This window comes from Pleuronectes platessa, chromosome 7 (genome assembly GCF_947347685.1).
Source record: "Pleuronectes platessa chromosome 7, fPlePla1.1, whole genome shotgun sequence".
NCBI lineage: Eukaryota > Metazoa > Chordata > Actinopteri > Pleuronectiformes > Pleuronectidae > Pleuronectes > Pleuronectes platessa.
This window is the reverse complement of record NC_070632.1, coordinates 25,142,075-25,169,409: the sequence shown is the minus strand read 5'-3', so window position 1 is coordinate 25,169,409 and position 27,335 is coordinate 25,142,075. Positions and strand designations below refer to the sequence as shown.

At 41.6% G+C, this 27,335-nt stretch overlaps 4 protein-coding genes across 6 annotated transcripts; 2 read left to right on the top strand and 2 right to left on the bottom strand.

The window, feature by feature from the left end:
• Nucleotides 1-1,457: 1,457 nt before the first annotated feature.
• Nucleotides 1,458-6,370, bottom strand: LOC128443849 (cytosolic 5'-nucleotidase 1B). 3 transcript variants are annotated; one of them, XM_053426023.1, is made up of 6 exons: nt 6,144-6,370; nt 3,690-3,830; nt 3,223-3,358; nt 2,992-3,114; nt 2,104-2,234; nt 1,458-2,004 (listed from the first exon to the last, which is right to left on the bottom strand). In XM_053426023.1, exons 1-6 carry the CDS (start codon nt 6,177-6,179, stop codon nt 1,759-1,761), a joined length of 813 nt encoding a protein of 270 aa, XP_053281998.1. In that variant the 5' UTR covers nt 6,180-6,370; the 3' UTR covers nt 1,458-1,758. The 3 variants fall into 3 exon arrangements, with proteins under 3 accessions (XP_053281998.1, XP_053282000.1, XP_053281999.1); XM_053426025.1 differs by having other exon boundaries at nt 3,690-3,806; nt 6,144-6,368; XM_053426024.1 differs by having other exon boundaries at nt 3,690-3,809; nt 6,144-6,357.
• Nucleotides 6,371-8,125: 1,755 nt separating this feature from the next.
• LOC128444802 (uncharacterized) lies at nt 8,126-10,801 on the top strand. Its single transcript, XM_053427458.1, has 7 exons — nt 8,126-8,250; nt 8,456-8,586; nt 9,036-9,255; nt 9,387-9,462; nt 9,572-9,843; nt 10,001-10,099; nt 10,775-10,801. Exons 1-7 carry the CDS (start codon nt 8,218-8,220, stop codon nt 10,799-10,801), a joined length of 858 nt encoding a protein of 285 aa, XP_053283433.1. The 5' UTR covers nt 8,126-8,217.
• Nucleotides 10,802-10,970: 169 nt separating this feature from the next.
• Nucleotides 10,971-13,449, top strand: LOC128444801 (uncharacterized). Its single transcript, XM_053427456.1, has 6 exons — nt 10,971-11,143; nt 11,447-11,546; nt 11,946-12,093; nt 12,508-12,605; nt 12,880-13,024; nt 13,321-13,449. Exons 1-6 carry the CDS (start codon nt 11,017-11,019, stop codon nt 13,447-13,449), a joined length of 747 nt encoding a protein of 248 aa, XP_053283431.1. The 5' UTR covers nt 10,971-11,016.
• Nucleotides 13,450-14,738: 1,289 nt separating this feature from the next.
• Nucleotides 14,739-18,504, bottom strand: LOC128443848 (uncharacterized). Its single transcript, XM_053426022.1, has 8 exons — nt 18,311-18,504; nt 17,542-17,575; nt 16,504-17,189; nt 16,363-16,408; nt 16,190-16,281; nt 15,769-15,879; nt 15,194-15,467; nt 14,739-14,991 (listed from the first exon to the last, which is right to left on the bottom strand). Exons 1-8 carry the CDS (start codon nt 18,316-18,318, stop codon nt 14,791-14,793), a joined length of 1,452 nt encoding a protein of 483 aa, XP_053281997.1. The 5' UTR covers nt 18,319-18,504; the 3' UTR covers nt 14,739-14,790.
• Between the last annotated feature and the right edge of the window lie 8,831 nt (nt 18,505-27,335).

The window sequence follows — 27,335 nt, the reverse complement described above, 5'->3', positions numbered from 1 at the left end:
AATGAAAGGAACCTCCTTCCATGCCCTTACACACTAGAAGCCGTCTAAAACCGCTTCTAACATTCTGGAAAGTCCAATAAAATAATAACACTAATAATAATTAACTTTATTAATATAGCACATTTTAAAACACAGTTACAAGGTGCTTTACATGTTATAAAAATTAAAGGCAAACAATAGGAAACAATAAAAAGCTATTTGAGGATCACATGACATCCGCTGAGGACCTCAGGTCTGGACCTGACAAGTCCACAATGGGCCAAAAACGTCAGTAATACAATCTTAAAATCTATTATCTATAAAGAGAAGTTCAAATCTGTCAAATTTTTTCTATTATAAAAGATTTGGTCTTGCTGCTGCGTTTTGGATGAGCGGTCTACTCTGTTGGCTCAGGCAGGTGAAGAGAGAATTGCAATAATCCAAATGAGGAGAAAATTAAGGCATGAATCTTTGAGTTTTCTGAGCTGCAAAAAACACCAGGATTCACATTTGTACCCCATGTTTTGTGACAGAGAACCTAGGTGCTTCGATGTGTATGTATAGACAGTGTCAGGGCCAATTTTCATTGACTCAGTCTTGCCACATTTAACTGCAAGAAGTTTTGAGCCATCCAGCATTGTAAATAAAACCTCCCACACTTCCATCCTTAAAACAATCCTCTGTATAAACATTATATACTAAGCGAGTTGTGCTTTCATAATGATGACCTTTTCTTTGTCTTACACAAGGCATAAAGCCGTATGAGACAAATTGGGATCAGTGAATACGGGCTGAAATTTGATTGAATCTGAATGATTGATAAACCGTTCCATGTTTTACTGACTGAAGCTGCCACCTGCTGGTCAACATTAAGCATCACAGCAACAAAAAAAAACCCATGGACACAGTATACTTTCTTTAGCCTGCAAACGTCTTGTCTGTCCCTTTCAGAAACAAATGACCCTAACATGTAACAACAGTTAACCCATCTGCATCTTTTTACCTGAGTGGAGCCTGTGATGGAATTCTGACAGCAGGGCATTCTGCAGAGGGAATGACAAAGAAACAGTTGCAGGCGTGTACTTTTTAAGTAGATCCAGTGAAGAGATGGGTGTGTGCGTTAATGAATGTGGACTATGTGTGTTGTGTGTGTACCTATTTGAACTGTGAATAGTAAAATAACAGGAGATAAGACACAAACACATGCTAAAGGCCTCCTGGCCAAGCAAGACACAGGCTGAAGGCTTCTTTGAGCTCTTGGTGGGGTGACACGAGCACAGTCCCAGATTTGCAGCCCTGATTTCATCTTGGCAGTTACACAAGCAGAATTAGTATGCTTAAGCAGAGATAATATATAGTGTGGTATAATGGTAAAATATTCCATTAAAATCCACATACAGGAAGTTAAAATCAAAAATTCTTCTCTACGATTTTCTTACAGCATCCAACAATCCCACAATTATCTTCTTCACATTCAATGGGATTCTTGAAAATTAAACAGAACTTTAATTCAGGTTCAGTCCAGAGAATCACATTCAAACTGTTGTACAATCTGACTTCAGATCAGTCAGATTACTGAATTAAAGGAATTTCCAATAAAGAGACAAGCAATAAAGACCAATACATATTTTTATACCTAAGCAGAGACCAGTAACAGAACAATCTTTTTCACAACCACTGAGGTTAAAAGAGACTAAATGATCCTGACTGAGGATTTGGCATTTGGTCTTTAAGACACAATAAAGGAAGACACAAGTCATGAGACAGTTAATGATGGGATCACTCCTCCAGGTCACTGAGGCTGTTGCTGAGCAGGAAGTGAGGTCGGATCAGGGACAGAATGGGGCCTCTAGGTGCCCCGGCCAGGCAGTATGCCTCATCCACGCTAACGCCCTGAGACCGCAATGTGAGCAGGGCGGCGGAGCAGCTTTCCCTGCCTCCACGTGCCGTCATCAGAACCATGCTGAGAGGGCTGTCGAACATGCCGAACCGCTGCCGCATCTCACCCAGCTGAGCCGAGAAACTCTGCAGAGGAAGAAAGTAAATGAACCTTGAATTAAAAAAATCCCTAGCAACATTTACAAATATAAAGATGAAGTTTTAGAAGGATGTTGTCACGTGCACCTGGGTGGCCTGTTGGCTCACTGGCATTGGGCTGATGTTGGAACGGATGACGGCGTCTCCGCAGAACAAAACTCTGAGCTGCTCTGATGGGCAGGAGGCCAAGTTCTGGTCCAGCAGTGCCGAGAGAACACCTGGAAAAATGACAAGGAGGATGATTCACAAATCTTAGCATTCAGGGTAAAATTACATATGTAGCTTCAAGTCACTGTAAACTTTAACTTTGACAACTGAAACATTAATCACTTTATCTTTGAGTCCAAGTGACAACTGATCAAAAAGTGAAGGAATGCCCTCAAGGCAGTCTTGAGATATTACATTGAAATCTGATACATTTATCAGTAAGTCCAAGTGAAAGTTTGTAATAAATGTGAAGACCTTGCCTCAAGTTTATCTTATGATATCGAGTACAAGTAAAACATAAAGATAATTTGTGAGGCCATGTTGACCTTGAACTTCAGCTACCAAATTTAAGTGAGTTAATCCTTGAGGCCAAATGACTGTTGAGCCAAATGTAAAGGCTGTGCCTTCCTCACAAGGCAAAAAATATGCTTTGTAATGTCACCATGACCTTGACGTTTGGCCACAATATCTAATAAGTTCGTCCTTGAGTCCCAGTGAATATATAACCCTAACCCTAACCCATAATGCCTCCGGCCACTGGCTATTGCTGGCTTGGAGGCATTAAAATGCCCCAAAACTGTTTTATTTTCCAAAATATCAAGCTGTTATCCTCTGATTAAGTGTTTTATATCTTGTCCTCTTTTACCAAATACAATTTTTAGGCTCTTTGATCTGACAGCTGTTGTGATCAGTGGAGAGAACTCCACAGAAACCAGCAGAGCTTCACATCAGCCATAATAAATGACAGAAAACACTAAATCTACTGACCATTCTGTGATGCATGTGACGCCTCGTTTCTGTCTGTTGACAGGAAGAGCCGCACGTTATTTGTCAGTAAACTCTCGATGAAATCCTCTGTGCCGGAAAAACTAAACTTGCTGACTTCAAGACCTGTAACAGAGCAGCAATGAAGTCATCAATGTCATTGAAAAGATGAGAAACTTCAAAACGGATCAGGTTCAGGCTGTAATCTGTCGGCTGATGTAGAAGTTAAATCACCATAATGTCTTGTGCTGCTGATGATGCGGGAGCTCTGCTGCTGCTGTTCCAGGTCAGTGGTGACCAGGATGACATCAAACAGCAGCGACTCAGCAGGATTCTCCTCGAGCAGACGTGCATTCACTCTCTGGAGCGCCTGAAGAGAAAAAGAGGAATAGCAGTTATTAATAAACCGAGTGCAGTTACCCTAAACAAATTTAGAGAAGCACAACAGGAAACATAGTCAGCAACTGTTCTGACATTTGACAAGTAAAAGTACGAGCTGAGCCTTTCAAAAAACAATGTGTCATTTTTCTCCCAATTATGTCACAATTGAAGTACCTCGAACAAAACAAGAAATTAGAACTCATCAACTTCTGCTTCGTGAAAAGATGTTTGACATTTTTTTAATGTTTCAAAGATTAACTGATGAATATATTATTTTTTTATTGTTCGTCAAAGACACAGTGTCAGTGTTGAGCTCTGACCTGTAGCAGTGGGAATGCCGTGCCCACTTTGTACACCTCATCACCATCATCGCCTTCAGCCCCGGATTCAAACACTGCACGAGACGTTACTGCGACGACCACTGCACGATCAGCATCCTTCTGCAGACAAGACATCTTCATCTACAGTGCCTTGCATAAGTATTCACCCCCTTTGGACTTTTCTACATTTTGTCATGGTATAACCACAGATTAAAATTTATTTCATCGTGAGTTTATGTAATGGACCAACACAAAATAGTGCATCATTTGGAAGTGGGGGGAAATATTACACAATTATTGAGTGTTGAGTGCATATGTATTCACCCCCTTTACTGTGAAACCCCTAACAAAGATCTGGTGCGACCAATTGCATTCACAAGTCACATTTGCAAGTCACATAATTAGTAAATAGGGTCCACCTGTCTGCAATTTAATCTCAGTATAAATACACCTGTTCTGTGACGGACTCAGAGTTTGTTGGAGATCATTACTGAACAAACAGCATCATGAAGACCAAGGAGCTCACCAAACAGGTCAGGGATAAAGTTGTGGAGAAATATGAAGCAGGGTTAGGTTATAAAAAAATATCCAGAGCTTTGAACATCTCTCTGAGCACCATCAAATCCATCATAAGAAAATGGAAAGAATATGGCACAACCGCAAACCTACCAAGAGGAGGCCGTCCACCCAAACTGAAGAGTCAGACAAGGAGAAAATTAATCAGAGAAGCAACCAGGAGGCCCATGGTTACTCTGGAGGAGTTGCAGAGATCCACAGCTGAGGTGGGAGAATCTGTCCACAGGACAACTATTAGTCGTCTACTCCACAAATCTGGCCTTTATGGAAGAGTGGCAAGAAGAAAGCCATTGTTGAAAGGGATCCATAAAAAATCCCGTTTGGAGTTTGCCAGAAGCCATGTGGGAGACACAGCAAACATGTGGAAGAAGGTGCTCTGGTCAGATGAGACCAAAATTGAACTGTTTGGCCTCAATGCAAAACGCTATGTGTGGCGAAAACCCAACACTGCCCATCACCCTGAGCACACCATCCCAACAGTGAAACATGGTGGTGGTAGCATCATGCTGTGGGGATGCTTCTCTTCAGCAGCTACAGGGAAACTGGTCAGAATAGAGGGAAAGATGGATGGAGCCAAATACAGGGAAATCCTTTTAGAAAATCTGATGCAGTCTGCAAAAGACTTGAGACTGGGGCGGAGGTTCATCTTCCAGCAGGACAATGACCCTAAACATACAGCCAGAGCTACAAAGGAATGGTTTGGATTAAAGAATGTTAATGTCTTAAAATGGCCCAGTCAAAGACCAGACCTCAATCCAATAGAGAATCTATGTCAAGACTTGAAGATTGCGATTCACAGACGGTCTCCATCCAATCTGACTGAGCTTCATCTTTTTTGCCAAGAAGAATGGACAAACCTTTCCATCTCTAGATGTGCAAAGCTGGTAGAGACATACCCCAAAAGACTTGCAGCTGTAAATGCAGCGAAAGGGGGTTCTACCAAGTATTGACACAGGGGGGTGAATATTTATGCACCCAACAGATGTCAACTTTTTTGTTCTCATTATTGTTTGTGTCACAATAAAATTTATTTTGCACCTCCAAAGTACTATGCATGTTTTGTTGATCAAACGGGAACAATTTTATTTAAGTCTATTTGAATTCCAGTTAGTAACAGTACATAATGGGAAAAAGTCCAAGGGGGGTGAATACTTATGCAAGACACTGTATACCATCTCAAGTACTCGTCATTCTCAAACCACATATCGTAAGACTTGTATTTCTCCATATTCATACACCAACAAGCAGGCTGGCTACAAAGGTGTTTGCTCAACACATAAACTTAACCAGGATAGTGCAATTTTTGCGGCATTCCTTTGGTGGTGTGCCTAAAAAAATTATGTACCCTTCTAAACAGAATTTAAGAGAGTTAAAGTGTTTGCATCAAGATATAAGGAAAATACAAAATGCCGAATGACCCAACAAGAAACGGTTTATCATATGATAAATTATCAAGTTATTCATTAGTAAATCACTTAAATGTTGCACCTGGTAACAGTGGATTTGTAAATTACTCCGTAACATTCAATTAAATATATATTAACTTACCCTATAATAAATGCATTTAATGTTTGTTAAATTCTGAATTATTAATATAAAGTCTGCAAAGCAACAAATGTAAATGAGTAAAAAGTACAATATCTGCTCCAAACGAGTTTAACCTGTTTTACACAAGTTTACGCTTTAAGATTTTCTTCCACTTTGATGGGACGTTTGTGAGAAGAGTTTAAATCGTAGCGTAGTTTGGAGCTAAACGATTAACTTGATGTTCCCTAATGAAATGGAGAAAGGTGTGAAGATGGACGAGCAGCAGAGTAAAGAGTGGGATTGAGGTGTGTGGTGTTCTCAGTCCTGGAGACTCGGCGGAGTCAGTCTCACCTGCTTCACGTCGGTGTTTAGGACCGTGGAGACCATGTCCGCCCCTCAGATGATGAAACCCTGCAGTCTAATATATTTTAGACCCATCCAATATACGACTAACGACTACAACTTCTGCCAACTACAACCTGCGCTGTCCCGTCAAACTTCCCCCAGAAACACACAGCTGACGACTTGGTTCTGACTTGGTTCTTTCTTCTTCTTCTTCTTCTACTTCTTCTTCTTGTTTAATGGCGGGTGACACCTAACGTTAAGCTGCATTACCGCCACCTACTATGCTGGAGTGCGGAAATCAGAGACTGTATATAAAAAGGCGGAAATACAAGATTACAAGTAGAAACAAATAAATAATAACAATAATAAAAAAATATATATATATAAAACAAAAAATTTAATAGATATCAATAAAAACCCAACCCGGACTTAAACGTAAATCGTCTTCATTAACCCAGTTTCTTTTAGAAACTCAAAAAATACTTTATATTTAACTTCTCCAAGATTAAACAAATTATTCAGGTTTATCTCTTCCAACCCACATTTCCCTTTGTATTTTTTCTCTCTGTGTATTATATTTTAGGCAGTGACCGATGACATACTCCACAGTTTCTTCCCCTATGCCACATTAGGGTTGCCAACCGTCCATTGAAAAACGGAATCGTCCCGTCTTTAGAAACAAAAGCACCCGTCCCGCATTGAGCTGAAAAGGGCCGCACTTTGTCCCGTATTATTGTGAGATAAAAAAAAAAATCAAAATTATGACTAAATCTATTTTAACTTTCGTTGACAAGAAGAGACGAAAATGTTGGTGGTTAACTAAGTCACAATAATTTTTTAAAACATCATCGTATAAGGCCGTGATGTATGGAGGTAGATTTGTGTCTTTATTATGCAATCAAAAAGAATAGGTTTGAGAGCAAAACTTTCCACACTGCAATCAAAAAATAGATTTGAGAGCAAAACTATCAACACTGCAATCAAAAAATGTTTTATTGCAAGTTAAATAAATGTGATTAAAAATGTATTAATGGGAATCCAAAAGTTTTGTTTGCAAATCCAAAAGTTTTGTTTGCGAATCCAAAAGTTTTGTTTGCGAATCCAAAAGTTTTGTTTGCGAATCCAAAAGTTTTGTTTGCGAATCCAAAAGCTTTGCTTGCTGTTGAGCTGAATCTCGTGGGCGGGACCTACGCCGAAAGATGTAAGACACGTCTCTATTGGCCAGTCTCGATCGGAGTGACAGCTTGGCAACACCCACAGTTAGTAACGAGAGAGGGAGTTTTGAAGTCCATGATGAGAACGAGTGGGACTCGGGAGCCGAGAGGATAGAAAATCAATGCGCAGGTATGTCTTCCGTCATAGTAATAGCAAGAATGTTATGTTTCAACTGGTGCATGTAGATTGCTTTTGTTTAACGATATGTGGATGTTGTAATGGGTTAAAAAATACATTATTTTATCAGCCTGTAGCTGCTAGCTTAGCTCAATTAGCTAGTCATAGGTACGTTACGTGCCCAGGCTGCCTATTAGCCTGCATGACGTTGTGCATGTAGCTACTAGTTAACAGGACTATTTGTGTTCAACGATCTAACGTTAGCTTATGTTATATTTGTGATGTGCTGTATTATTTGATCAGCCTGTAGCCAGCTTAGTTAGCGTTAGTCACTTTCTCATCTTAGGTGTCGCGCTAGCTGAGCTGTCTGGGTTTCCATCCACATGTTTTTGTGTGCGTTTTCAATGTTAATAATAGCGGCAGACGAAAACATCAGATCTGTGTGGAGCGATGAGGAGACCGTAACCTTCCTCAAATGAATAAATGAAACAAACATCAATGTCATATTTCCATCGTGTTTTCTACATTGTTTTTCAACGTTTGAGGTTTGATTGGCGCTGCGCCACCTACTGCTTATCTCGATGAACCAACGTTTGGGCCACCAACCGAAATTAACCTTTGGGAATATGGCTTTATGGTTACTTAGCTTTATAAGTATGGGAATGTGTAGTGACACGGTATTATTGGTGTTACTGGTGGTGAAAATGGCTTAAACACATAGCTAATAATACTTTCTCTGTTTCCCAGAATGGAAAACCAACCGGGCAGATCACAGGCCCAGGTAGGGTATTGGCTCATTTCTTCAAATTTATATTTGTTCATGGTGTTGTCATTGTGGGAAATAAGAGATCAAATATTACTTGTTTTCCAGTATTGTCCTGTAGTATTGTACAGCTTGTGCATTACCGGAATCAATTGTTAATAATATTTATGCTATGCTCTGTATGATCACATTACAATGTTATGCACCTTAACTCCCATTCCAGTATGACCAGTCTTCAGCAACTGAAGCTGCTCAGCATTTCATGTCCTTGCTCACCAGAGCAATTCCTGAAGATCAAAGACAGGGTCCGAGTACGAGTATGGAGAGACCTACTGTTGCGTCTGAGATGGCCAGGTAGTAAAGCAAAAGGGCCAGTTCAGGTGTTACACAATGTTGCTAAACATTTCCATATGCCATTGTGATTCAAGGCACTTGCAAATATGTTTTATTTTCTTCCAAAAATAACCATACACAGAGTTTCTACTTATTCCTATGATTTGCTAATTGAATTAAAGTAAATTAATTCATTAAATTTAATGACCTAATCATCCCTGTTAGCACTAGTGCTATCATATATAGTATGTCACAAAGTGGTATTGTAGTGCTATTGCTTCAGCAATTCAGTGCAATTTTTGTTCAGATTCAGTTCTTAATCTGATTTCTGTTCTGATTTATTTTTAAAGAGCTGAATTGTTTGTCTTTGAAAAATGACCTGGGCTGTTTGCATAGTTGACACATCTATTAGGCCTAGTGACTGATTTTAATTGATTTGTAACATTAAGATTGTTCTAAAAATCATATAGACCCTTCCCTGGATATTTCAAACGCAATGGAAAAAACCGAAGTCACCCCTTCAGAAGACCAGCAAAAGTTGTGACGACGTGGAAGCCACTTGATGTATCATTTTTCTTACTTGATTCAAAAACTGACACATCCCCATCCATATCTGCCGAGCTGGAGCTCATGCAAGCAGGGCTGGGAAAGAGGGCGTTGTCTATCACATCTGACTTAACGCATTCAGAGGTGGGATGTCTGATGAACTTAAGTGCACATATTTTGTTCCCAAAGTGTATCAACAGTATTGATTGTGTGGCAATAGAGCTATACTGTCTAAATTCAAGCTGTTGACTTTTTTCTTTCCTTTTTTTTATTAGTTATCCAGTTCACTAAGGACAACATATCCGAAGATGAATGATCTTCAAGACAGATGGCTTCTTTTCAAAGCAGCAGGTGCACTTTATTTCCCAACAGCAAGTTATTCATCCAATAGAGAAAAAATAAATGCACTATGCTTTAGGGTTATGCACCATTTTAATTGTTGTGTTACTTGCTTTAAAAGGCGGAAATGGAAGGAGAAAACTGTCTGCAATCGCATTAGAGGCAGAGGGATACACTGGTTCTGTCATCAAAAGAGCCTCAGGTGGAGGAAAACAGATGTTATATATAGTGCCCCTCCAAGATGAGCTAGATTTAACACCACTACCAGCAGATGCACCGGAATTTGCTCGTATGCCAACAGCAACATGCAAACAATGCAAGACAGTGATGCCATTGCAGGTGTTGGCTCTGCACATTGACCACTGCAACAAGACATCAAGCTCGGAAACTGAGGTAAATTTTTTTCCTATGTCACTTAGGCATGTGAGATCAAAGCTGTAAAAGTCCAGCTTCCAGTTCTAACTTCAGGGTTATCTGTTGTGAACTCCACTCCCAACCTCAGCATATCAGTAAAATGGCATAAATGTACATGTTTTACTTCTCTGCTCAGGAGGCAGATGTGGTGTTCCTGGAAGAAGCAACTCCTAACCCAGTCCTAGGACCTTGTACAGACGCACCATGGTCCAATGAGCAACATTGCTTTCAGCAGGTACAGCAACTGAGTCAAAAAACAATAAGTATGGCATGGAGGGCAACAGCCAAAAAATGAGTCATAAACATAACGGATACATATCAAGTTCTTTACAAAGTTGTCAGTCTTTGTTGCACTTAAAAATGATCCCGCGATATCTATGCCTTAAAGCTGCGTAGTTGAACTTTTTTTCGTTAAAATACACTTACATTTTGTGTAAGAAGAATGTAAATGAGTTAGGACTTAGTGAGCGGGAAGGGAGTGGGCGGGGAAAGCTTTGTTTTGAATCCACTGCTTATTTTGAAAATTTGCGCCTCCTTCCGACGCTGACGTAATCTTCCACACTGCAGGTTTAACAATTCTGTTCTCATTTTCAATGTGCCTGCATATAGGCAGGTGAGGTCCAATGTCCAGTATGCACAAGAACATTTCCAGGGTCAGACATAGAACTACATGCAAGCTTCTGCGGTGAAAGGTGATTGTGTGTCAACTTGCATTACGTATCTTTGTTAGGGTTGCTCGAATTCCTAGGCAGTTCCAAGATGGCTCTGTGTTCATTATGGTTATAATGGATTTTTACATAAACATAAAATTATATTTATCTCACAGGTCAGATGTGAGGTAATAGACAATAATCTAGAACTGTATGTTTAAAGGACAAGTATAAATGTATTCCTTTTGTTTTTATATTAGTATGGGAAAGGATCTTTGCCAGCTTGACACAGTCAAGACATGCTCCGATCTGGATCATATATCATGGTAACCAATCTGGTCGTGTACCATTTCATTAATTTGTTAAAATACAGTGCATTGTGTAGTTCATTTGAATAATTTGAAAATTTGAAACTTTCCACAGTGAGGAAGATGTTCTTTATTGGGTAAAGGCACAGATAGACTGTAGCAAGACCTTCGAAATCTGTGTGGCCAGAGACAATATGGTTGAAAGAGGTCTTAAACTCTGGAAGCGTCGAAAGAATGGCGGTCCAGTGAACCCTTTGAAAGTCTCCTTCCTGGGAGAACCAGGGGTTGACACTGGAGCACTAAAAAAAGAGTTCCTGTCCAGTGAGTAGCATGCATTCATCATTAATTTAGTAGATATGTAGAGTATGTTGTAGAATAGCTGAAATTAAATTGTTTACCGTTGCTATACCATTGTCAAACAACTGGAACAAAAGCTCTGCTGTTAGGTGTATTTTTGCTGCATCCATCCATTTCCCAAAAATAGAAAAATAACTGCCTGTGTGCTTCTGCAGGACACAATATCAAAGTGGCCAGAGCTTGAGAAAAATTAGGCTAAATTCTTGTCTTTTAGATGTTTGCCCCCAGCTAGTCTAATGCTGTTTTATCATTTGTTTTTGGCTGTAGCAATGGTTGCTGGGATCGAGAAGCGACTATTTGAAGGCGAAAGTGAGAAGGGCAAAGTACCAAAGTATTCCCTCAACGATTTGGACAATGAACTGTTCAAGTATGTTATTCTTATTTCTAGCACTTATAATTACTGATTATTATTATCTGATGGACACTTTGGCAAGAATATTTTCATGAGTGAAAATATGTATTGATACTTGGGGTCCTTTACAGTTTGCCTAGAGGGGAAGTCAGTGCCTCAATCTGTTTTTCTTTCAAACTTTCATGTACATGGCAAATTGTTAGAAAAACATTCAGGAAAGGGCTTGAAGTGTACCAGCTATTTTAAATATTCTGTCATATTTTAAAGGTTTAATCTCCTTCAGTGTATGTGTGACAATAGATGATAGAGGTAATGCATAAAATGAAGTAAGCACCCGAGATAAGTCTTCTAGCTGGGGTGTTATGTCGAGATCAGTACTTATAATTGCCAATTTCTTTGTTGTCTTTCATCCAGAGTTGCGGGTGAAATACTTTGTGTGAGCATTGCCCAAGGAGGACCAGCACCACGGTTTATGCAGGAGTGGTGTTACCACTACCTCGTCACTGGGAACCTTAAAACTGATGGTGTGCATGACATGGAGTTGTCACCACTTATCAAAACGGTACGTTGGGTAAATCGCTTCAAGCCATCTTAATGAGGCCAATATTTTTCCATAATGTTTGCTCTCTTTTGATGTTTATGGTACATAGAATAAGTGCAAAGTAAACTGATCCAAGTTTAAAACTTTGCCAACGATGTTGCAGCTGTGTTAGGCAGTATCTCAATATATCCTCAGGTTTACTAAATTCCAATTCATCAATAAGTTAGTTTCTTGCAATAGCTTATTTCCTGTTGGCATCAAGCGACTTACAGACTTGCCTCGCTAAAAAATGTATCTGATGTAGCTGTAAACCAATAATGGTAAATGTGTGAGAGATGTGTGAATATGTATGACAGTGTAGATGTATAAAATAACAGTTGTGAATACATAACAAATGAAAGCTTAATTCTTGTTGCTTCTAAATCATTATTTTAGATTGAAGATGCATCTGACCTGTCCCTCTACATTGAAGAAATCCTGGATTGTGGCTACACTGGTCAAATCAACATTGACCATAAGGAAAGCATATTAAGGTTTGTTTTGCATTTTGATGTCCTAACTAGTAAGGAGTAATATTACATTATTGATGAATTATGTACAGGTCAATAGTATTTTAAGCCATGCAGTAATGTTCATTCATTAAGCAGGAAATTTGAAGCCAATCAAGTTATTGTGCTGCAAAATCTTTGACGGCTTTGAAAGGGTTTTATCATTATATTATACAAACATAAGTGTTATGGCTAATTTTACAGTTGACATCATAATTTTAAATGGCTGTCATAAAATGTATTCTTTTTCTTTTGTAAGGGCTATTGTACTGCATGTGACCACAAAACGCACACCAATGCTGCAACAGATGCGTGAAGGCCTTGAAGTGTACAACCTGATCAAGGTCATGCGGATAAAGCCGAATGAGTTTCGCAATCTCTTTGTCGTAGGGGCTGATGACAAGGTATGTTGTAATTCAGCTCTGGGTATTTTCTTGAATTTTTGCCATTTAATTGCATAACCTTTCTTCAAGTGCTAAATGGTATTTCCATATCATCAATACCCAGTGGCGATTTTAGGGGTTTAAAACGGGTACAAAAAAGTTTTATTTTAAATTTTTGACATTTATTTGAAAACAGTAATATTTACGTCCCAACAGAACAAATGCACCCTCGGTAAAATCGCTACTGTCAGTACCTGTGTATGAGTGATGTTGGATCAGTCTGGATCTGTTGGGTTGTAATTCCCTTTTGTTCTTAGGTGGACTCGCATTATGTTTTATCACACCTGGCCCCAGAAATGAGCCCAGATGGTTCGACTAAACACGTGAAGGAGTCCAAAATCTTGGAATACTTCCAAGATTTCCTACTTGAAATTGAGGGTATGTAAAACCTTCCATAAAAGTTCTGATCCCCTAAGAAAGTTTGATATAGCTTAGGAGATCCTACACTGATATGTACGTCATAGATGTATGAAATGGGGATTTTATGCCCGACAGTTATATGATATCCAGATTTGAAAAAGTTATCTTGGCTACTAAGTACAATGGTAAAGGGAATTTTGCGACGTTTTCAAGTGATTATTGAAAGAAAGTATCTCGACAGTAGCGCAACACATTTTCATGATCTGGATATCAAACAGTCAGCAACAAAGAACTGGTTCCATATATATGACGTGCTCATCAGTGTTGGATTTTGTTGGTGATTTGTGTAGTGAGAGTTTTATGTTACAAAATATTGCTCTGCACTTACCTTGTTGGTATATTTAAAAGCTTTGAAAGTTTGTCACTTCAGAAGAAGATATTGATTCTAACATCCCCTTTTCTTTCAAAGACACACAACCAGAAAATGAGGTTGAAGGAGAGACACCCTCTGTGCCCATGGTGATGCAATGGATGACTGGGCAGGCACACAGGCATTTGCTTGTCTCAGAGAGACAGAAATTCAAAATAGCCATAGTATTTGACCACAACTGTCTAGAGCACATGCCAGGCCACACTGTATGTTATCCTGTTGTTAGTGCTTGCACCAACACTGTTACACTTCCAACAGCTCATCTGGGGGATTACGAGTCCTTTAAAACCAACTTGCAAACTGCCATTAAATATGGTGCAAGCTTTGACAGACTGTAGCTAGTAAACGCTACTCTGCTCTGTTCTACTTAGAACTGTTCTACTTAGTTTGTTCATCTAGTCTTTTCCTAGCCATGTCTAATAATTCTCTTGTCAGTTCAGTTCCTGCCACACCCCCCTTGCCATGACATCACCTCGTGTTTGTGTTAAATCCTGTTCTAAGTAAGCGTGCGTAACAGACTCCAAACCTAATGTTTTAGCGTTTTAAATAATGTCAATGTTAAGTCCAATTGTCATTGCGAAGAGTGTATATTAATGTGGTTCAAAACAATATGGCACACATATTGACAATGTTCTGTTCTGATTGAATAAAAAAAAATATATATATTTGCACTAAACTATTTGAGTTGTATGAATACATATGTGAATTGCTAAATCCCTTAATTTGGCCTTAGAATGCTGTTTTTAATTACAGGCAAGTCAAATTAATATAAACTAAAACACTTTTACTCAAATTCGGCTTTATTTGTGTATAATTCACATAAATGCTGGTTGAGAAAGTAAAAAACTTGCTTCTTGATAATAAGTTAGAACTGCCTTTGTTAGAATCTGAGGTAATTATGGCAGGTTGAAAAGATGCATGTGTGCATGTCAGAATGTTAGAGTCCGAAAGCTGTTCCAAGAGCCTGCAAGTAGATGTCCCGACCAAAGGATGAGGACTCGGTGGTGGGGTTCACTAGGTGCTGTAGTGCAGCAAGTCTTTCAGCTGACAGGGGACATTGGATGTCTGGTACAATAACTCCATGCTCAGTGTTGTCACTTTGCTGTTCCTGAGAGGGTTGCTCCTCAGCTTGCTGGATCTGGAATGACCAATAAAAGCCATCCATACATCAGACATCAGATTACTGGAAAGTAGAATTATCTTCTACACCCATATATCAGATCAGAGATCACAAACAGTCTTCATGCCCTGTTTATATTAAGATGCTGTGTTTTCATTTAAGTTTTGCTTCCCGCATCGGACCCTTTTTGCAGGTTAGTCTCGTATGACCTTATACATACCTCTACCAGGTCTGGCTCTGGCACAGGTGCTTGCAGCATCCCGATCATCCATAGCTGATTCGGTGTCAGATTTCCCTCTGTGCTTAAGGGGTGACAATTCCAGCTCTCCGTAAAATGCTGCAAATCTGATCGTAGTCGTGGTATGAAGACATAGCCCACACAGAAGAGGTGGACAGCAATGGACAGGTCAATGAAGCCCTCTTCCTCCAAACTGTGGAGCACGTCGTAGTACTGACACGTTACACTCCAAACATCTCTCCATAGGCGTTCCACTCTAAAAACGAGCGAGGGGATACAGATGAGACAAGACCGTGTAAGGCTTTCACTACACTGAATTAAAACCTGAAAATGTCCACTATTAAAAAGCAGCAACACCCGAAAACTTATTACAATCAACTTCAAAGCATTTCCCATCTCTATTTTTAGATAAATTTAGAACTGCAAAATGACTTTATGGCATAGAAGATTTTGAAAACTGATGGGATTTAATATTAACATTCATACTTTTTACCCGAGGGGTTGGTTATAGGCATTCTAATATTTTCTGAAACAGTTGAGCTCTGGTATTCAATTACCTCTGGTTATGGACGCTTTTTCCAGCAATAAAGCTGCCACGGGCTGTTCCTCGCACAGTAAACATGCATCTAGCGATGTCTACATTTTCAACCCCTTGATCGGCTCGTACTCTGAAAGAGAAAGACAAGGTACAAAATAATATATTTTACTGTGTTAGAAACAAGCATAATTTCCACTTATTTTTTTATTACAACAGTCTCTTCTATGCCACTGGAATAACTAAATGAGTGTAGGTAAGCCCCAAAATGTCATTGAATTGAAGCAGAGAAGTGATCAAACATTCATTACCAGTCACCCCAGCTGTTGGGAACATGGATTGGTATTTTGTTTGTTTTTAAATGACTTATTTCACTTCATTTCTAAAATTGTGTGTGTTGACATTTTATTGTCATCTTCTGAACACTAATTTAATGCGCTTGCCTTGATGGCCATCCATTTTTCCGAACTCCATCCATGAAGAATCCAAAAGCCGTCTCTGCTCTGTTATTCCCAGCTGTGTCCAGGTAAAAGATCTGTAACGAAGTGGGACACTTGTGTAGTAGTTCACAAGATAAATAGTGAATGAGGGATTGAAAAAAACAAAAAAACATTACCTTCCTTGAAAAGCCATCAATTGCTCCAAAAATCACAATGTTGTACCTAACAAAAAGGTAATAGTTATACAGCACTGATAATACAATTGGGTGACATAAAATCACCAATGATTAGAAATTGTTCAGTAGGAGAAATAACACCTTATTAACTTGTGGTTTGTGTCGATGTGGACAAGAGACAAGGGAGCGGGAACAGAGTATGTCCGTCTTGCAATGCAAGACAGCTGGACCATCCTGGCAATTATTCCTGCACCATCCACACGCTGCAATGACATCTTTACTCTTCTCCACGAAATCCGATGCCCCATTGCTTGTAGAGATCCTTTCACTAGCCTGTAGCCAGCATGGGGCATTCTTGCCTTTATAGACCTAACCTTCTGATCTAGCACATCATCTGATATGTCAGAATAGCATTTTCTGACAGAGAGGTTATGCTCTTGCATCCGTCTATACAGAGTTGACCTTGAAATGCCATGGAGGTCAGTCAAAGAAGTCAGTGGTAACCCAGTACTGAGTAGATTCAGGAGGGTTTGACTTTCTATGTTTAGCCGGGGTCGCCCCACACTCCCAGTCCATTCAACCACAGCTACATCATCCAATAGTGGAGGGACAATACTCTGTGAGAGATAAGTGCTGACAACTTCGGACAGCTGTTGTAGACTGCCTACAACACACTCAGGAAGGTCAATATAGGCTGCCCCAGCTCGAACAAACTGCAACTCCTGAGAGCAAACAAAGTACAGGTATTCAAAGTCAATGGGTTGCCTGTTGATGACAGAAGTAAGTCTATCCCTGACTCTCTGCAGGAGCTGCCATCGCATGGGTTCCTGCAACAAGGTAAAACAAACCTAAGATAACATGAAAGTAAGATAACAAAAAGATAGTGGTTTCACACATACAATTTTAAGCATGCACTTATTAGTATAAAACTTGATTTTACTGCAAGAAATTTCATCTATCATTTTTATAATCATAATATGCTTATATTAAGGTGCATAACATTGTAATGTGATCATACAGAGCATAGCATAAATGTTATTAACAATTGATTCCGGTAATGCACAAGCTGTACAATACTACAGGACAATACTGGAAAACAAGTAATATTTGATCTCTTATTTCCCACAATGACAACACCATGAACAAATATAAATTTGAAGAAATGAGCCAATACCCTACCTGGGCCTGTGATCTGCCCGGTTGGTTTTCCATTCTGGGAAACAGAGAAAGTATTATTAGCTATGTGTTTAAGCCATTTTCACCACCAGTAACACCAATAATACCGTGTCACTACACATTCCCATACTTATAAAGCTAAGTAACCATAAAGCCATATTCCCAAAGGTTAATTTCGGTTGGTGGCCCAAACGTTGGTTCATCGAGATAAGCAGTAGGTGGCGCAGCGCCAATCAAACCTCAAACGTTGAAAAACAATGTAGAAAACACGATGGAAATATGACATTGATGTTTGTTTCATTTATTCATTTGAGGAAGGTTACGGTCTCCTCATCGCTCCACACAGATCTGATGTTTTCGTCTGCCGCTATTATTAACATTGAAAACGCACACAAAAACATGTGGATGGAAACCCAGACAGCTCAGCTAGCGCGACACCTAAGATGAGAAAGTGACTAACGCTAACTAAGCTGGCTACAGGCTGATCAAATAATACAGCACATCACAAATATAACATAAGCTAACGTTAGATCGTTGAACACAAATAGTCCTGTTAACTAGTAGCTACATGCACAACGTCATGCAGGCTAATAGGCAGCCTGGGCACGTAACGTACCTATGACTAGCTAATTGAGCTAAGCTAGCAGCTACAGGCTGATAAAATAATGTATTTTTTAACCCATTACAACATCCACATATCGTTAAACAAAAGCAATCTACATGCACCAGTTGAAACATAACATTCTTGCTATTACTATGACGGAAGACATACCTGCGCATTGATTTTCTATCCTCTCGGCTCCCGAGTCCCACTCGTTCTCATCATGGACTTCAAAACTCCCTCTCTCGTTACTAACTGTGGGTGTTGCCAAGCTGTCACTCCGATCGAGACTGGCCAATAGAGACGTGTCTTACATCTTTCGGCGTAGGTCCCGCCCACGAGATTCAGCTCAACAGCAAGCAAAGCTTTTGGATTCGCAAACAAAACGTTTGGATTCGCAAACAAAACTTTTGGATTCGCAAACAAAACTTTTGGATTCGCAAACAAAACTTTTGGATTTGCAAACAAAACTTTTGGATTCCCATTAATACATTTTTAATCACATTTATTTAACTTGCAATAAAACATTTTTTGATTGCAGTGTTGATAGTTTTGCTCTCAAATCTATTTTTTGATTGCAGTGTGGAAAGTTTTGCTCTCAAACCTATTCTTTTTGATTGCATAATAAAGACACAAATCTACCTCCATAGTGATGAAGTACCAGGAGCGAGCGAGCGTGCGTGTGTGCGTGCGTGTGTGTGTGTGTGTGTTCCCAGATAGCTCCGCCCCCCGCCCCGCTCACCCGCTCAGAGACACAGCCTTTCATTATTCTTGTGCAAGAAGTCGCTCCCAGCCACACATACAAACACACTCACAAGACCACGACGTTGCAATTACAACTTTATTAACATCACACACACTGTATCAGCAAACAAACACAACCATGGACAAGTTTCTGATTCGTAAAAGTCAGGCAACCGATGCGTCAGTTGCGAAGAAGCCAAAGCTTTGCAAATATGACGAGAGCTATTTGCAGTTTGGTTTCACAGTCACTGGCACGACTGAGCAACGTCCTCAGTGTGTTTTGTTTGCCGAGGTGCTGGCAAATGACAGCACCTCATGAGTCATTGAGTTCATTCTCTTCATCGATTTAGAGTCCACATCGTGATGCATCTAAGAATCGAGACATTTCCAGACCTCTAGTGTGGAACGTGGTGAAACTGAACCCCTTCAGGACCCTGACAAAAAAAAAAAAAAAATTGCTCTGCCAGAGTGTCTCTTTTGGCTAATTTTGCTGGTCCCAAGCACGGATAAAGGAGGAGGGTTGGACGCAGTGCTATTTTTGATTTAGTCTTAGTCTTAGTCTTTTCACATTTAGTCATTTTTATCCTTCTTAGTTTTGGTCTAGTTTTAGTCGACGAAAACGAATTACATTTTAGTCTAGTTTTAGTCGACGAAAACGAATTACATTTTAGTCTAGTTTTAGTCACATTTAATAGCCACATTAAACTCCTTTTCTATAAAAACATATAGCTGCAGCCTAATAGCTTAAAAATATATATTAAGTTTTAAATGTGAAAACAAAAAGTGAGAGCAGGTCAGACTGGAGGCGAACACAGAAACTGCAGCTCGGTTCAAACCACCTGCAGCTTCTGCTCTGATCAAGAAGCTGCGGCGCTGATCTCTGAGCATCTGAGACCAGAGAAACTCGGTGTTTTCACTGTTTCCATAGTTAAGAAGCAGTCAGTCACTGAGCGGCTGCTCCACGAGAACGATCTCTGCTTTCACTGTGTCTCCCTGAGCGAGTGCGCGGGGCGGGGGGCGGAGCTACGGACCGGTGCGCTATCTGGGAGCGCACAGGCACACACACACACAGACTCACTCGCCCGCTACTGATACTTCATGACGGTCTGATAGATGATGTTTTAAAAATTATTGTGACTTAGTCAACCACCAACATTTTCTCTCGTCTCGTCTCGTCAACGAAAGTTAAAATAGATTTAGTCATAGTTTTTATTTTCAAAGATCCGTTTTCGTTACGTCTTCGTCTCGTCTTCGTCATGGGAAAAGAGTCGTTAACGATTTTTCGTTATAGTTTTCGTCAACGAAATTAACACTGGTTGGACGTAGAGCTAGCAATGCCGCCCCACTTAACAGTGCGGCGCACTTCATCCTGCGGCGCACATCGTCCTGTGGCTCATCGTGCGGCGCACATCATCCTGCGGTGCACTTCATCTTGCCGAACATCGTCCTGCACTGCACATCATCCTGCGGCGCACTTCATCCTGTGGCGCACATCGTCCTGCGTCGCACCTCATCGTGCGGCGCATATCATCATCACCGCACATCATTGTGGGGCGCACATCATCCTGTGGCACATATCATCATCACCCCATATCATTGTGGGGCGCACATCATCCTGCGGCGCACTTCATCCTGCAGCGCACATCATCTTGTGGCACATCATCCTGCGGCGCACATCATCACCGCACATCATCGTGCGGCGCAAATCATCGTGTGGCAGACATCATCCTGCGGCACATCATCACCGCACATCATCGTGGGGCAATGATCTTCCTGCGGCGCACGGCGCACATCATCCTGCGGTGGACATCATCACCGCACATCATTGCAGCGCACATCACATCATCCTGGGGCGTACATCGGCGCACGTCGTCTTGTGGCGCACATCATCCTGCAGCACATAATCTTGCGGTGCACATTAAAGGAGGAGGGTTGGACCTAGAGCTAGAAGTTCCACCCCACAAAACAGCCTTTTGATTAAATTTGATATTCTAACATTTAACAATACAGGACAAAATCGATTTATGTATGTGGGTCTAGATACAGCAGTAAAGTCAGTTATTTTGAGAAGTGGCGTATTGCATTCACTTTTTTTTTTCTTTTTTTTTCGGCATTTGTCTCGGAATGTCCAAGATAATTATCCAGGAAAAACAGAATAATTTTTGGGTGAAGTGAATGTAATACGCTTCTTTAGAAGGAAGCTTATTTTAAGTTCCTGACATATTTAGGGTATTTTTTTCTCACTTTCTGTACGTCCTATAGTGACCGTTACATTATGCAAATTAGGCGATGACGTCATTTAGCGACATCTAGCGACTTTTAGGACAGCCAATAGCTACTTTTCTTACTGAAGAGTTGGCAACACTGACAGTGAGATCAGAGCTCGTTCACGTGAAGCAGCCGCTCACTGACTCACCGGCTGCTTTTTAACAGTGGAAACATTGAAAACACAGAGTTTCTCTGGTCTCAGCTGCTCAGAGAGCAGCGCCGCAGCTTCTTCATCAGAGCAGAAGCTGCAGTTGGTTTCTACCGAGCTTCAGTATCTGTGTTTGCCTCCAGTCTGACCCGCTCTTGTGGTGTTGTTCAATGTTACCTGTAATAGTTGATTGACATGTGGGTTTGACCAATGGGGAAGCCCTATGTTGGTGTGCTGGGGACCAATGGGATGAGGGAGTGAATGTGGGGTGCGGGGTGGAGAGACGCAAGCGGGGAGCGAAATAAAACATGTCAACATCAGTGCACAGTTATCTCACGTGCATTATTCAGCGAACTTGACATGGTGTCAGAAGTGCTGTGTAGCTGCATCCAGGACATGTAAAAGCTGTACTGCCGTAAGGACGTAGATAAAAGTTAAGAAGAAGTGTTCGGAAGTTAGATGAGTGACAACGAGCAGGACCGGGAAGCAGCTAATCTTAGCATGGCGGCTAATGCTCCCAGCGCTACATTTAGCATCCAGCCGCTGGAGCCCTTTGACTTTTCCAAGCCAAATGACTGGACAAAGTGGATCCGGAGATTTGAAAGATTCCGTCAGGCGAGTAACCTCTCTGCAAGCTCCGAGACCAACCAAGTGAACACTTTAATATACTGCATGGGAGACGACGCAGATGACGTCTTGAAAAGCCTAAAACTAAGTGCTACGGACCAGCAGGAATACAGAAAAGTGAGAGATGGATTTGAGTCTTTCTTCGTTGTTAGAAAGAACATTGTATATGAGCGCGCCCGTTTTAACATGCGCAAACAGGAGCCAAATGAGACAGTCGACGTCTTTGTAACTGCCCTACATGCATTAGCAGAGCACTGCAATTATGGGACATTGCATGATGAGCTAATCAGAGATAGGATCGTAGTGGGACTGGCTGATACAAGGCTCTCCGTACGCATGCAAATGGAGAAGGATTTAAACCTAGAAAAAGCCATTAACATGGCAAGACAATCAGAGGAGATACAAAAGCAACAACACACACTGAGGAGTGATGCCAGTAGTGTAGTGCAGATGGATGCCGCCACTGTGGACAGAGTGTTTGAAGGCAGAAAGCAAAGAGAGAAGCCCAAGTTCAACAAATACAAAAGTGATGGAGCAAAGCCACACTTCAGCAGCCAGAGTAGAAATCCACATAGCTCTCAGTGCTACAAATGTGGTGGCCCACCTCACCCTAGACATGAGTGCCCTGCCAACGACGCAAAGTGTCATTCCTGTGGAAAAAAAGGCCACTTCCAGCGTGTCTGTCGTGCAGGCGAAAACGTGGACGGTATTGAGACGGAGGAGGAGGATGAAAGTTTCTTCCTGGGTTCTGTAAAGTCCGACAAAGCTGCATGGACCGCTAACATAGGAATAATGAACACCACCATCAGGTTCAAACTAGACACCGGAGCGGATGTCACTGCTGTGTCACAGACTGATATGAACAGAATGTTTTCCAGTGCACAGCAGCCTGTTCTCCAGAAAGCAGAGAGACCCTTGCTTGGTCCGGGACGGATTCCACTGCATGTGTCAGGGTTCGTCAGACTGCAGCTGAGGAGTGGAGTCAAGCAGACCATGCAGAAGGTTTATGTGGTCAAAAATCTGAGCACGCCCTTGCTTGGATTTCAGCCATTACAGCCCTTGGCCTGCTTAAACGTGTTGACAGCATCGATATGGACACTCTCAAGTCGACGTACCCTAGACTGTGCAGTGGGCTATAGGTGAGGTGAAACGGGCATATCACATAAAACTCAAACCAAATGCTGTGCCTTTCTCACTGAAAACCCATAGGAGAATTCCCCTGCCGCTGGTGGGGAAGGTCAAGGAAGAGCTCCAGCGAATGGAAGAGCTGGGCGTCATCAGCCGTGTGGAGGAGCCAACAGACTGGTGTGCCGGTATGGTGGTCGTACCAAAGAAAAACAGTCCACGTCTGAGACTGTGTGTGGACTATACTGGCTTGAATGAGTTTGTGTGCCGTGAAAAGTACATTCTGCCGTCTGTGGATCAGTCCCTCGGCATGCTTGCTGGAGCAAAAGTGTTCAGTAAATTGGATGCTAACATGGGGTTCTGGCAGATCCCCTTGGCCGAAGACTCAGTCATGTACACCACATTCATAACACCCTTTGGGCGGTTCCACTTTAACCGCCTTCCCTTCGGCATCAACTCAGCACCCGAACACTTTCAGTGCATGATGGCGGAAGTCATAGAGGGATTAGAGGGTTTGGTCTGCCACATAGATGACTTACTAGTGTGGGGGCGGGACCAAGACGAGCATGACACTCGACTCCAGGCTGTGCTGCAAAGAGTGGAGAAGGCAGGCATCACCCTGAATGTGGAAAAGTGCGAACTCTCCAAGCCCGAGATGGCCTTTCTGGGTCACATTCTCTCAGTCACGGGCATCCGGCCTGATCCGAAGAAGACGGAGGCTATCACGGAGATGAAGGAGCCCACAAATGTGAGTGAGATGAGGAGTTTTCTCGGCATGGTCAACCAGCTCGGAAAATTCATTCCTCAGCTGGCTGAAAAAGACAAAGCACTCCGTGACCTCCTCTTGAAAAAGAACTGCTGGGTGTGGGACACTGACCAGATAATGGCGTTTAAGGAGCTGAAGGAGGCACTTGCTTCTCCTCCAGTGCTGGCCATGTATGACCCAAACAGAGACACTAAAGTATCAGCCGATGCATCATCCTATGGCTTGGGAGGCGTTATTCTCCAGAGGGTGGACGGCGAATGGTGTCCTGTGGCCTATGCATCGCGGTCACTCTCTCCAACTGAACAACGCTATGCACAAGTTGAAAAGGAGGCTCTGGGCCTCACATGGGCCTGTGAACGGTTCCGGGAATTCCTCCTGGGAAAACATTTTATCTTAGAGACTGACCATAAACCTCTTCTCAGCTTACTTGGAGCCCAAGCACTCGATCTTCTGCCACCAAGAATTCAGCGCTTCAGAATGAGGCTCATGCGCTACTCATACACAATCATACATGTGCCAGGGAAGTCACTCTGGACAGCAGACACACTGTCACGCTCGCCTGTGAAAGCGAGCATGACCCCAGATGAAAACGAACTGATGGAGAGCACAAACATATATGTGGACTGTATCATTGAAAATCTGCCTGCCAGTCCCTCATACATAGACAATCTGAAAGAGCAGCTCAAAGCTGACAGTGTCTGCTCACGGGTTATGATGCTGTGCAGAGATGGATGGCCAGCGCATGTAAAACAGGAATCAGTGCTGAAAAACTACTGGCTAGAGCGAGCCACACTCACAGTGGAAGACGGTTTGCTACTAAAAGACTCACGACTGGTAATACCTGCAACACTGCGGAATGATGTGCTAGACAAGCTGCATGAAGGACACCAAGGCGTTGTGAAATGTAAAGCATGCACACGCCAGTCTGTATGGTGGCCGGGACTCGGTCAGCAGATAAACGACATGGTACTCAAATGCAGAACATGCATACAAGAGAGAGACAATCACAATGAACCGCTCATGCCCTCAGAGCACCCTGACCGACCATGGCAAAGGTTGGGGGCGGATCTCTTTGAACTGGGAGGTAAGATGTACTTACTTGTCGTCGACTACTTCTCGAGATATATTGAGATTGCACTCTTATATCACACCAGGTCCGTCGACATCATCACGCATCTAAAGTCAAGCTTCGCTCGCCATGGCATCCCGGAGGTAATGATGTCAGATAACGGACCTCAGTTTTCTGGACATGCCTTCACCTTGTTTTCAGCTGCATACGGATTCAGACATGTCACCAGCAGCCCGAGGTTCCCGCAAAGTAACGGCGAAGCAGAACGGGCGGTCCAGACGGTGAAAAACCTTCTAAAGAAGGCAGATGACCCCTACCTGGCTCTACTCGCTTATAGAGCCACTCCCCTTCAGAATGGATACAGCCCGGCTCAGCTTCTCATGGGCCGACGTTTACGCACCCCGATGCCAACTGTTCCCTCGCATCTGGACCCTACACTGCCTGACAGCAGCGCACTGGCTCAGAAGGAAAAGGAGAAGAGGATGTCAGATGCTGCACACTACAACAGGCGTCACCGTGCAAAAATGCTCAGTGTCTTGTCACCAGGAGTACCTGTATGGGTCACCGACGCTAAGACGTCTGGAACTGTGATCCAGAAACATTCGGATCCGAGGTCTTATTTGGTGGATTTACCTCAGGGGGTGGTGAGACGCAACCGCCTGCATCTAATACCTCTACAGACGCCTACACAAGAGAGGACGCCATCACAGCAGCTCATGTCAGAGCAGGCTCCCATGTCGTCTGCCGTGACATCTCCAGTCTTACCTGCAGAGACTCCTAATTTCAGAACTAGGTCTGGGAGAGCCGTCATTGAGCCCACTAGGCTTAACTTGTGAACTGAAATGAAGTGAAAGAAATCTCTGAATATATGTTGATTTATTGTTGTGTTTGGTGTCATGGTTATGTGAAAGCTTAGTTGAAGCTAATAACTGTAGTTAAAACACTTTATGTTACAATGTGATAATTCAGGGAACAACAGTTGTTTAATTAATGCACTTGTTTCATATAAGTTCCAATACTCACTAAAGTGCCTTACATTGTTTTCCTTACAGGGTTCGAAACAACAGTTTTCTGTTTGTTATCTTAAAAGGGAAGATGTGGTGTTGTTCAATGTTACCTGTAATAGTTGATTGACATGTGGGTTTGACCAATGGGGAAGCCCTATGTTGGTGTGCTGGGGACCAATGGGATGAGGGAGTGAATGTGGGGTGCGGGATGGAGAGACGCAAGTGGGGAGCGAAATAAAACATGTCAACATCAGTGCACAGTTATCTCACGCGCATTATTCAGCGAACTTGACACTCTCACTTTTTGTTTTCACATTCCCCAACAAAAATATATACGATTGCATGTATGTTGTTTTTATTTATTTCAAAATAGGGTGCTTATTATTTCATACATTTCAAATATGGGGAGGACTCAAATAGCCCTACATAGTTCTGTGTATAATTTATTTCAAAGTAGGCCGATACTTGCCTGTGTATTTTCTTCTCCTCTTCACAACCGTTTGGTGTTTTCCTTTGTTGGAACAGGTAAAAATAGCAATAAAATGTCAACAGTTTTCTTTATTGTCGTTCTATAATTTCATAAATGCAACAAACTATAGTTTAGTATAGTATAACTTTGAAGCGTATATAAAACTTGATTAGCTTTGTTATCAAATATGTTTTGCGGCTCCATACAAATTTTATTTAGGGGAAGAGGGGGCAAAATTACTCTTTTGGAATTAAAGGTTGCCGACCCCTGCTATAGACCTATATTAGGAGGGATATCTAATGGACCACCTAAGTACTGCAAGCTAGATTAAAACTAAGAAGGATAAAATGACTAAATGTGACTAAAACTAATATGCATTTTCGTCTAAAGACTAAGACTAAATCAAAAATAGCTGCCAAAATTTACACTGCTTTATATGAAAATATACGGTAAACTTGTTCCCAGGCAATGTCCTGCTCTGGGATCAATGAGCTGACAGCATATTCACACACGAGTACGATGATACAGAATACGCTCATCCCATTTGTCGAGGAGGTACTGTTGCTCGCGGAGAAGATAGTGGAAGATAAGTAAGTATAAGGAGAAGATAGTAGAAGACAACAAAGCAGCATGGGTGACAGTGACACAGACGCCGACACTGATTTAGAAAGAGATACAAGTGGAAAAAGTAGGCTATCTCTACATAATGTGGTATTGAGCTGTTGAGTTCATGATTTTTTTTCTTCCTGTATTACTACAACTGTAGCCTACAGTAATGGCCTTTGAGGCACAATATGTTTACAATTTTTCTACAGACATTCTGTTTGCACTTTTGCTATTGCACAAAAAATATGCACTATTTCAGGATGGATGTTCTGCTTTCTATCTATTGTTTTATATTAATGTATACAGTTTTAAGTTAAGCAAGACAGGTTTCTGTTTAAGAAAGATTCTTATTTTATTCAGTTAATTT

What these genes read in the sequence shown, in the direction of transcription:
- LOC128443848 (XM_053426022.1), bottom strand. An exon ending in CGGGCAGATCACAGGCCCAG is followed by an intron (nt 17,190 to 17,541) that starts GTAGGGTATTGG and finishes ACCTTGTTGCAG; the next exon opens with GAACCCATGCGATGGCAGCT. An exon ending in TTGATGGCTTTTCAAGGAAG is followed by an intron (nt 16,282 to 16,362) that starts GTAATGTTTTTT and finishes ACTTCGTTACAG; the next exon opens with ATCTTTTACCTGGACACAGC.
- LOC128444802 (XM_053427458.1), top strand. Translation starts at nt 8,218, where the DNA reads ATGGAAAACCAACCGGGCAGATCACAGGCCCAG. An exon ending in CTGACTTAACGCATTCAGAG is followed by an intron (nt 9,256 to 9,386) that starts GTGGGATGTCTG and finishes TTTTTTTATTAG; the next exon opens with TTATCCAGTTCACTAAGGAC. An exon ending in GCTTCTTTTCAAAGCAGCAG is followed by an intron (nt 9,463 to 9,571) that starts GTGCACTTTATT and finishes TTGCTTTAAAAG; the next exon opens with GCGGAAATGGAAGGAGAAAA.
- LOC128444801 (XM_053427456.1), top strand. Translation starts at nt 11,017, where the DNA reads ATGGTTGAAAGAGGTCTTAAACTCTGGAAGCGTCGAAAGAATGGCGGT. An exon ending in AAAAAAAGAGTTCCTGTCCA is followed by an intron (nt 11,144 to 11,446) that starts GTGAGTAGCATG and finishes TTTTGGCTGTAG; the next exon opens with CAATGGTTGCTGGGATCGAG. An exon ending in CATAAGGAAAGCATATTAAG is followed by an intron (nt 12,606 to 12,879) that starts GTTTGTTTTGCA and finishes TTCTTTTGTAAG; the next exon opens with GGCTATTGTACTGCATGTGA.
- LOC128443849 (XM_053426023.1), bottom strand. Translation starts at nt 6,179, where the DNA reads ATGGTCTCCACGGTCCTAAACACCGACGTGAAGCAG. An exon ending in TAAACACCGACGTGAAGCAG is followed by an intron (nt 3,831 to 6,143) that starts GTGAGACTGACT and finishes AAGGCACTGTAG; the next exon opens with ATGAAGATGTCTTGTCTGCA. An exon ending in CAGCAGCACAAGACATTATG is followed by an intron (nt 3,115 to 3,222) that starts GTGATTTAACTT and finishes GCTCTGTTACAG; the next exon opens with GTCTTGAAGTCAGCAAGTTT.